General features: G+C 54.4%; 1 protein-coding gene across 10 annotated transcripts in view; it reads left to right on the top strand.

Moving 5' to 3' along the window:
- The window catches only part of TMEM63B (transmembrane protein 63B), a 28,337-nt gene that overhangs the window by 1,059 nt on the left and 16,688 nt on the right, over window positions 1–10,590 (top strand). For 6 of the 10 annotated variants that reach the window (XM_024248594.3, XM_063724811.1, XM_054557568.2 and 3 more), the window contains 5 exons: window positions 6,160–6,342; window positions 6,610–6,689; window positions 6,921–6,959; window positions 7,943–8,033; window positions 10,094–10,131. In XM_024248594.3, the coding sequence (XP_024104362.3) occupies window positions 6,184–6,342; window positions 6,610–6,689; window positions 6,921–6,959; window positions 7,943–8,033; window positions 10,094–10,131 (407 nt within the window). In that variant the 5' untranslated portion in view covers window positions 6,160–6,183. Of the gene's footprint in view, window positions 1–1,213; window positions 1,698–2,060; window positions 2,133–6,159; window positions 6,343–6,609; window positions 6,690–6,920; window positions 6,960–7,942; window positions 8,034–10,093; window positions 10,132–10,590 lie in introns of those variants that run through there. The other 4 variants (XM_024248597.3, XM_024248596.3, XM_063724810.1 and 1 more) reach the window with 3 other exon arrangements.

The raw sequence follows: 10,590 nt of genomic DNA on the forward strand, positions 1-10,590 counted from the left end.
CGAATGCCACTCTTCTCCCACCTGCCCGGTGCAGGTGCGCGTCCCCTGCGCGCCCCTCGGGTGTGCCAGCTGCGCCCTGCCTGTCCGCCGCCGCTGTGGGGAACTAGCCGCCCCCGCCCCCGAGTTTTGGACCCCGGGGTCGCCAAGTCCGATGCCTTCGGTCCCTTTTATTTTTTGTGCTGCTCCCGGGGGCGAGTACACCCGAAGCCGGCCCGGGGTAAGGGCTCGGGCTCGGGCAAGGGCAGGGTTCGCAGGTGCTGGCACGAGGCTGGCCGCTGCCCCCGGCCCTTCTGGGGACTGACTGGTCGGCGGGCTGGGGAGGCGGCCGGCCCCGGGAGCGTGTCCTCTCCTTGCGCCCCACACAGTGCAGTTCATTCATGAGCCGCCCGGGCCTGCGTCGGAGGGTGCGGTGGGGAAAAGATTCAGACGCGAAACCGAGAGTGGGGCAAAGGCCCTGTTGCGGGGAGGGGGCGCCGCTTTGTCCCTCCTGGCTGTCTTGACCGCCTAAGGCGGACAGTCCCAAAGCTTGGCACCTTGTTCCCCAGAAAAGGAAAGGACGCTTGGGAAGTGGGGAGGAGAGGTCAGAGGGGCTGGCTGCCCTTGGGGCTCTGTGCTGCCACCTGCCTGGGTCCCCTGGGCAGAGGTCTGGCCGCTCGGGGCAAGCCTGAGCACTCCACTGCCCTGGGGGGCTGGGGCTTGCCTACCCAATACCAGTCTGCAGCAGCCCGGGAGCAATGAGGCTGTGCCCAACACCTGCTGAAGTGGGGCCCATCCTGCCTCCCAGGCCAGGGTGAGGTGGGGAGTCGAGTGTCAGCCAGGCTTCAAGTAGGGGTGTGCTGGCAGCATGATTATCCTCCAGGGTACCAGAGGGTCCAGGCCTTGGCATGCCCCAGGTGGCACATGCTGGGGCTTGCTGTTGGCTCACTCAGTGCAGTCTTGGCCTGTGGGTGGGTGGGGACATGGCAAGGCAGAAGGCAGGCAGTGGGTAACTAAGAACCCCCTTGGACATCATTCATGTTCCCTCGAAGTATAGCAGAGTCTTAGAGACCTGGGTTCAAATTCTAGCTCTACCATTCTTCAGCTGTGTGACCTTGAAAAGTTACTTAACCTGTCTGAACCTCAGTTTTCCTTAAAAAGTGTTTATGCCTATAATTCCAGCACTTTGGGAGACTGAGGCGGACAGATCACTTGAGGTCAGGAGTTCGAGACCAGCCTGGCCAACATGGTGAAACCCCCTCGCTACTAAAAATACAAAAATTAGCCGGGCGTGGTGGCACACACCTGTAATCCCAGCCACTCAGGAGGCTGAGGCAGGAGAATGGCTTAAACCTGGGAGGCGGAGGTTGCAGTGAGCCGAGATTGTGGCACTTCATTCCAGCCTGGGTGACAGAGCAAGACTGTCTCATAAGTCATCTTGTTTAATCCCTAGAACAACAACACAACTGGATTATTGTCCCATTTTACAAATGAAGAAACTGAGGCCCAGGGTGACTTGTCCGGTTTTACAAATGAAGAAACTGAGGCCCAGGGTGACTAAGTAATTTTCCCAGGTTAGAAGCCTGGTCTGTCACATCCTAGAGTCTGTGCTTTTAACCACCAGACTGTGGTGCCTGTCCCCTGTGCCTGCCTCAGAACCTGAAATCACAAACCCAAGGCCTGAGTGGAGGGAAGCTACAAGCAAGAGGAAAGGCAAGCAGGTAGAAATAGGGTATGGCATTTCTCCAGAGTGGTAACTGACTGCCTCCGGCTGCCTGGTGGAAGTGGCTCTTGTTTGCAGATATCTCTGCAAAGTGCAGTGGTTAAGAGCATACACTCGAGCCAGGCAGCCTGGGTCCTTATCTGGGTCACACAGACTGGCTGTGTGACCTTGAGCAGCTCATATACTCTCTCTGTACCTCAGTGTCCTCCTAGGTTGTGATGGGGAGCAAATTAGTTATATTTGTAAAGTGGTTAGAACAGTGCTTGAAACAAAAGAAGAGTTAAATAAACATTTAATACATGTATTATTTTACTACTTCTTTTTCAGTTTTTCTTTTTTCTTTCCTTTTTTTTTAGACAGAGTCTCTGTCGCCCAGGATGGAGTGCAGTGGCATGATCTCGGCTCACTGCAGCCTGGAACTCCCTGGGCTCAGGTGATCCTCCCACCTCATCTTCTGGAGTAGCTGGGACTACAGACATGCACCAGCACGCCCAGCTAAATTTTGGTGTGGGGGGGTATCTTTTGTAGAGACAGGGTTTTGCTATGTTGCCCAAGCTGGTCTCGAACTCCTGGGCTCAAGTGATTCTCCCACCACAGCCTCCCAAAGTGCTGGGATTACAGGTGTGAGCCACCATGCCTGGCTTTTTTTTTCCCCCCCTCAAGACAAAGTTTTGCTCTGTTGCCCAGGCTGGAGTGCAGTGGCATGATCATGGCTGACTGCAGCCTCCAACTCCTAGGCTCAAGGTATCTTCCCCACTTGGCCTTCAAAAGTGCTGAGATTACAGGGGTGAGCCATCCCACCCTGCCTACTACTACTTTTTTTTTGGAGATGGAGTCTCACTCTGTCGCCCAGGCTGGAGTGCAGTGGCGTGATCTAGGGTCACTGCAACCTCTGCCTCCTGGGTTCAAGTGATTCTCCTGCCTCAGCCTCCCGAGTAGCTGGGACTACAGACGCATGCCACCACACCCAGCTAATTTTTGTATTTTTTTAGTAGAGACGGGGTTTCACCGTATTGGCCAGGCTGGTCTCGAACTCCTGACCTTGTGATCTGCCCATCTCAGCCTCCCAAAATGCTGGGATTACAGGTGTGAGCCACCGTGCCTGGCACCTACTACTACTTTTATGGTCACTTGTGGATATATTCTTGACTTTCTCTCTGAAGTGTGTAGGGGGTAGAGTAAGGATATTCATATCTCTTTGTTACAGATTGGAAGACTGAGACTCAGGTTTCGTAGTAACAGAGCTAGCTTCCATCTTCCCCTCCTCCCCTCAGACCACATGGCCTTGCTTTGATCCCAAGCCCTAACTTAAATCTTGCCCAGTAACTCCATTGAAAAAGCTTATATCACTCCTGTAATCCCAGCACTTTGGGAGGCCGAGGTGGGCAGATCATGAGGTCAAAAGATCAAGACCATCCTGGCCAACGTGGTGAAACCCTGTCTCTACTGAAAATACAGAAATTAGCTGGGCGTGGTGGCATGTGCCTGTAGTCCCAGCTATTCAGGAGGCTAAGGCAGGAGAATCCCTTGAATCCAGGAGGCGGAGGTTGCAGTGAGCCAAGATCGTGCCACTGCACTCCAGCCTGGTGACAGAGCGAGACTCCGTCTCAAAAAAATACACAACAACCACCAAAAAAAAAAGCTTATAAGTTATAGCTCTCCAACCCTCACCACGCACACACTCCTTAATGGTAAAATTAAAAAGTTAGCTAGAAATAAAATCCTCCATCACTCTCTGGACACACCTCAACCAAAACCTCAATATCAGACTAGAGAAACTGGGATATAGCTGGTACAGGCACCTCGTGGAGTGGAAGAACTGCCACCTCCCGTCCCCGAGGTATTCTGCCTCAGTGTCTTCCCTCTTCTCAGTTGCTCAGCCCAGCACTGGCTTTGAGAGCAGCTGCCCTTGATGAAACTCAGCCCAGCAACCCCGCCCCCACAATAAAAAGCTTGGAGCAGCCCTGTCAACTGGCAGAGCTGCCAGCCCAGGCTCCACCCCTTACCTGTCCTGTCACTGTGCAAGTTGCTTCCCCTACTGGGTTCCTGCTTCCTCCCTGTAAAATGGGGATAGTGATCTGAGTACGCCCTGCCTTCCTCCCACGCAGGTGGGAGGATTAATGCTGTTGTGGAGGGGAGAGTACTTTGTGGCCCTAAGGAGACGGACAGCAGAATAGCATGGTGATTTCAGTTACTAAGCATCTAGCTAGATCCTGTCCACCCTGCTGGGGCCACTTCATGTAGAAGCTTCCAAAATGCTCTACCTTTCTTTGGTGTGGAGAAGACAGGAGGTGATAGGAATGGTACTCTGGGGTTTGTTCTCATTTCATTCTGATCTGATGGAGCCTTGGAATTCAGAGAGAGAAACAGGCAAGGGGTGGTAATAGAGTATTGAGATTGCTGGAGTACGTTGGAGTTGAGAATTGAGAAAGGGGGACTAGTTAGACCCCCCCCCACCCCAAGATACCTATACCTACCTTTAACCTCCCATAGTGCCCCAGGGTTCTGTGCATCTTATGTTTACATACCCAGGCTCCCAGACACACCCATGCTCACACCCCCACTTCGAAGCCAACAACTCCCTTCATTTCCGTGGACTGCCATGCAGTCACCTAGCTCCTCCTGGACACAGGTCCACACATCAACACACATTTACATACCTGGACACACACATTTCCACAGCACCCACAAGTTCTCTGGCCTGAGAACATTTAATGAGCATTTATACTTCCATGGTCTGCTGAGTCCTGTTCTAGGTACATCAGAAAAGCACCGTGGTGCCCTGAAAATCATTCTAGCTTTAGAAAGAAGGTGAGCTAGGTTTGAGTCCTAGGTCTCTCATTTTATTAGCAGTGTGACCTTGAGAAAGTTACTTAACCTCTGAGTCCCTGTGCCCCCACCCTAAAATGTCAGTGACACTCAATTCAGGATTGTCGAGGATTAAATGAAATCATGTAATATATTATTCTTGAAACTGAGGGCACTGGACACATGGTACCTGATACAATTACTAAATTAGTGTGTTTTTAAAGGCAGCTTGGACTGGAAAAGGGGGAGGCATAACACACCAGCACAGGCTCCTTTAGTCTTCCTAATCCAGGCTCTGCAGAGACTCCCTGGGACCAAGTGAAACACACAAACAACTCCATCCTCCTCTCCATCTGAGGGCTTCTGCCTCTTGCCCTGTGGTTGAAGTGTTAGGAAGAGGCAGGAGAAGCCCTCTGAGTCCCCCTGGGGGCTAAGGGATGCCGCTCCCGAAGTTGCAGTCACTGTTTCTAGTTTTGTTGTTCTGTTTGGTTTTCCTTTTTCTTCCCTGAGGACTTCCCCCCACCCCCACCGCGCTCCACAGCCCGCCCCAGAGGCAGAGCTTCAGTGTTGTCAGCAGAAGGGTCCCCCAGGGACCCCCCAGTAAAATGGGTGGGGCAGTGCTGCATCTGCTGAGGCCACACTTCTCCGCCATCCTGGGATCCTCCCCAGGGCCCCACTCTGCTCTGTCCCCAAGCACTTTGAGAACCCAGGCACTCAGGCTGGCTGTCCCTTTTCTCCTCCTGCCCACCCCATCCACTCTGAGCATCAATGCAGCCAGCCAGTTGCAGGGAACCAGGCAACACCCTGGCTGCCCGGGCAGGCTAAGAGGCCCCCACCCACTCTCCCCTCCTTTGCCAGTGGAAAAGCTCGCCGTAGGGCATAGCTTTCCCAGCCTTCCCTGCTTCAGAGGCAGGAGCATGGCACTCTGGGAGTTGTAGTGCTCATAACACTCAGGTGATCCCTGTGCAAATAACTGGAGAGAGGAGAACGGTATAGGGAAGAGAAATGAGAATAAGCAGGAGTGCCTGGGGCCAGGCAGGTAACTCAAACCCAGAAGTCCTACTATTTACTTGACTTTCTACTCTGACCCATCATCGAACCTAAGCCAGTTATATTGAGTTCAAAACTCTCACCAAATGAAATCATGCCATTTTTTCTAATAGGCATAGAAAGAAAAGATCAGGATGAGGCAGCTGGCTCCTGACCCATTCTCCCCTGACGTGGAGACCCCTCATCTTACCCTCGAGTCCTCAGGCCTAAGACCCCTCCCTGTCTTCCCAGGCTCAGCTCCACCCCCTGCCCTAAGACAGAGAGAATGAGAGTGTGGGGGTGGCGGCGGCAGGGGGGGATTTAGATAGATGTTAGAAAGTCACAGATACCTTCCAGCTTAATGAAACCAGCCTCCCCAGTCCAGGCCTGGCATCTAGACTGAGTTCCCCAGACCCAGGGTGGGGTCATAGCCAGAAAGCCAGTGAAGGTAAATCCGTGTGACTCAACTCTCCCCTCCCTAGGCCCTTATCTCCAGAGGCCAGAGCTTCCATCCACCCAGGCAGCCTAGTGATCTGTCCTCACTGCCCCCTCCCCACGCCCACCCTACTGGGCCATGAAGGGGATGGGGGCAAGCCCACCTGACTGCTCCACCCTCTGCCCAGGAGGACCATGCGGCAGTAGCAGCCATGCTGCCCTTTCTGCTGGCCACACTGGGCACCACGGCCCTCAACAACAGCAACCCCAAGGACTACTGCTACAGCGCCCGCATCCGCAGCACTGTCCTGCAGGGCCTGCCCTTTGGGGGCGTCCCCACCGTGCTGGCTCTTGACTTCATGTGCTTCCTTGTGAGTGCCTGCTGCCACCCCCTACCTTGGCATCCATGCCCTGTACACACCTGGCAAACACCTCCAGCTCTAACCACTCTCCCACCTGCCCCTGGTTTCCCAGGCTTAAGCAGGAGTCCCCATCATCCAGCCCAAGCCTCGCCTTGGACCATTCACCCAAGCCAGGGTCATCCCCTTCTAAGACAAGATTTTGGACCCTCTGCTTCTGCCCCCTAGTCCAGCAGGTGGACAGCCTCTGCACTTGCCAACTGCCCCCTCTTCCCTCAGGCACTGCTGTTCTTATTCTCTATCCTCCGGAAGGTGGCCTGGGACTATGGGCGGCTGGCCTTGGTGACAGATGCAGACAGGTAAGGGTCTGGGACCCTCCCTCTAGCTCTCCACACACACATCTTGTTCCACACTCCTCAGGAATAGGAAGGAGCCAGCCCTCTCTCATTCCCCTTTGCTGGGGGGATGAAAAGGGACTAGCCCCAATGTGGGCATGGGGGCATGAGGGCCCTAAGTTGGGCCCCTGTTCCTCACCTGTCCCCAGGGACTCTCCCCCGCCCCTGCTAACCCTGTCTGTTCTCTGTCCCCAGGCTTCGGCGGCAGGAGAGGGACCGAGTGGAACAGGAATAGTATGTGGGGCACCAGCCCCCTCATTCCCACTAAACCAGCTTTCCCTTTTCTTCTCTCACGCTTCTCTTCTCTTCCTGCCAAGTTGCTGGTTTCTTTTTGCAGTTTTCTCCTCTGCAGGCTCATGTTTCGGATTAACGCAGGCGGTGTGCTTTGCAGAGCAAGGGGCTCCCCAGCTTGTCTCTGCCTCACTTCCCCTTCATCTCTCCCTCTGGCTCCCTGCCTGGGAGAAGTCCCTCCCTGTGTGCCCCTGCCTATGCAGCCCTTGTTGGCTGGAGGGGAGGGGCTGTCCTCCAGGAAATCGTCAGCACAATCACGTAGAGACAAGATTGGGTGTCACCAGCAGCTTCTTGTCCGCTAACAGCTAGTTCTTCATATTCCAGGGTTCTCTGCTCACCTCTTCTGGAGACCTGGGAGGAGGGCTGCCCAAGGAGCCCCCCAGTCTGGGCTTTTTTGTCACTTTGTCATCTGTGTCTATAGGATTGGAGTTGGAGTTGTTAACAGCTGTTGGAGTCAGGGAAGAGGGAGGGGAGCGGAGGGTAGGGTCCCACCCAGGAGACCTTCCAGTCTCCCCAGCCCTTCCAGGTTCTCCTGGTCCATCCTTTCCTCCACCTCCTCATTGCTCTTTGCATAATGTTGGCTCCGTTGCCCGCCCCCGGCCCCTGCCAGTCAACTCTGGAACTGCAGGGCCCTCTGGCATTCTCGCTTCAGCCTCCTTAGGGAGATGATGAAGATTACCTCCTCCCTCAAGTCCCCACTGCCCAGCATCAGTGCCCACCTCCGCTCCCACCCTGAGTCCCCCTGAAAGGAAGAGGCATATTTGAGGGAAGCAGGGTAGAGGGCAGTCATTCCTCTCTGCTTCAGCCTCTGCGCTTCCTGTGCCTTCTGTGCCTTCTATAGCCCTGGAGCTCTGGAGCACTCAGCCCAGCTCCCCAGGGGCTCAGACTCACCAGGCTCTCTGATCTCTCATCTCCCTCACCCCCAGTGTGGCTTCAGCTATGCACGGGGACAGCCATGACCGGTATGAGCGTCTCACCTCTGTCTCCAGCTCCGTTGACTTCGACCAAAGGGACAATGTGAGTGCCCTCTCCCAAATTTCTTAGTCCCCCACCCCACCCCCAGGGCACATGGGCTGAGAAGTCCTTCACTTTCAGTGATGTGGAGTCAGGGATGCTGGTTTGGCCTCCTCCTCAGCAAAGAAAGTGATTCATCCAGGGAACCACAGGATGACCCCCCAGGCCCTGAACTCCTGGCTACTGTCCTCTATGTCACAGTCTCCAAACTAGCACAGCCCTAACATTCATGAATTCCCAACTTCGTTTGCCATAAAGAGTTTTGTGCCCACTTCTGCTGATTAATCCTAAGGCCACCTTTTTTTCCATAGTCATGGTTTTAGAAATAATAATAAGCCCTTGGCTCACGCCCGTAATCCCAGCACTTTGGGAGGCCGAGGCGGGAGGATCACGAGGTCAGCAGATGAGACCATCCTGGCTAACACGGTGAAACCCCGTCTCTACTAAAAATACAAAAAATTAGCCAGGCGTGGTGGTGGGCGCCTGTAGTCCCAGCTACTTGGAAGGCTGAGGCAGGAGAATGGCGTGAACCCAGGAGGCGGAGCTTGCAGTGAGCCGAGATGGCGCCACTACACTCTAGCCTGGGCGACAGAGCGAGACTCCATCTCAAAACAAACAAAAAAAAGAAATAATAAGCCCTCCAGCCCTGCCTAGAAAAACAGAATCTGTCATGTTGCTCGGAGGCTGCAGGTGGGTGGCCCCTGGCCATGTGGGGCCGGTTGACCTGCTTGTGGATTGGAGCTGAATGGCAGTGGTCCCTTTCAACAAGGCATATGAATGGCAGTTCATAACAGACTCCAGACCCCTTTCATATCAGACCTAACACACAGGTGTTACCTGCCTGGCTCTCCATCATTAATTCCATGAGGGTGAGGAGCCTAGTCAGAACTCTAATCCTTAGACATGGGGTGGCCCTGGTCAGTCCCTCTTGGGCTGCAAGTCTTAGGGGTGGCAGCTCTTCCAGCATGCCCAGCAGAAGATGGCCTTCAGCTTCCTGAGTTGGACTCACACTGGTAGGTGGCAAAGTTGTCACATCTGCTAGCCAGAGGTGTCCAGATGGTCCCCAGACTCAGGTGATATTGGCAACAGGTAGCATGGTCCTGAATCACGGCTGAAAGGGACCTTTCTACCCCATCCTGTGTTATGTCTGGACCTTCTGCTGGATGGAGTTTGGGGCAGGGTGCCCTCTGCGCAGCCCTCCCCTGAATATCCCCATTCTCTGCCTTTACATGCCTGGAGGGTGGAGGGGAGAGATATCTTTTTTTTTTTTTTTTTTTTTTTTTTTTTAATTTTTCCCTGAGACAGAGTCTTGCTCTGTCGCCCAGGCTAGGGTGCAGTGGTATGATCTCGGCTCGCTGCAACCTCCGCCTCCTGGGTTCAAGCAATTTTCCAGTCTCAGCCTCCCAAGTAACTGGGATTACAGGCGCACACCACCACACCCAGCTAATTTTTGTATTTTTAGTAAGAGATGGGGTGTCACCATGTTGGCCAGGCTGATCTCGAACTCCTGACCTCAAGTGATCCGCCCGCCTTGGCCTCCGAAAGTGCTGGGATTACAGGCGTGAGCCACCGCACCTGGCCGGAGGTGGGGAGATACCTTGCAGCTCACAGTGACCCTGGGCTTTAGTCCTTCTAGGATAGGCTAGAGGATAAATAGCTGGAATTCAGGCAGCAAGGCCCTCTTCTCTACTTTTGGCAGCCATGTTGCAAACTGTTATTAGCCGGAGGTCTGGAGGTGCTGCTAACCTTAGAACCCCAAGCCCCACCCATCCCACCCTGGCCCACACAGCCACAGGGTGTTTGCAGAAATCTGTAGATCTGGACGTGAGGATTCACAGATAACCCTGTTTAGTGTTGGTCTTTTTTCTTTGAGGGCTGAGACCTTCCCTCTCTCTCTCCCTTTTTGGGGATAAGCTAGTTCTGAGGGTATAAGGATTTTTTTTTAGTGAGGGGTGTGGAAGCTGTGCCTGGAGGTAATTATGAGAATGGGTGGGACTTGAGGGAGAAGAGAGGTTTGGGTTGGTGGGCTGGGGACTCCTGCTGACAGCCCTCTGTTCCCCCAGGGTTTCTGTTCCTGGCTGACAGCCATCTTCAGAATAAAGTAAGTGGACCATCTTCAAGTTGTAAAGAAAGAGAGAAACTTCAGAACCTGGCATCTCCCTACAAAATTCAGAAGCCAGCAGCTTTCAGGACCTTAGCACTCCTCGCCAGCCCAGCACCCTCCTCCCTGCTCTCGAAAGCCAAGCCCCGGGGGCCTGAGCCTCTGCTGTCCCCTGAACACTCACTTGACAGAGGAGGTCACTGACTCCTCTGTGACCCCCTGCCTGGCCCCCCGCTTCTCTCCCTGCCCCGCCCCACCTTGAGGGAAGGGGTGGAGCCCCTGCCTCAGCCTCTGTGCAGCCAGTGGGTGGGGGCAGCAGTAGGCTGGGAGCAGCCAGCCAGCTGCAGGCAGAGCCTGTGTCCAGCAGGCAGAACTCAGGAGATCCAGCCAGAGTCCAGCAGGCAGGCAGTGAGCACTGAGAAAGGCAGGAAGCCGGGACAGGTCAGCACTGCCACCACC

This window comes from Pongo abelii, chromosome 5 (genome assembly GCF_028885655.2).
Source record: "Pongo abelii isolate AG06213 chromosome 5, NHGRI_mPonAbe1-v2.0_pri, whole genome shotgun sequence".
In the NCBI taxonomy this organism is placed as follows: Eukaryota; Metazoa; Chordata; class Mammalia; order Primates; family Hominidae; genus Pongo; species Pongo abelii.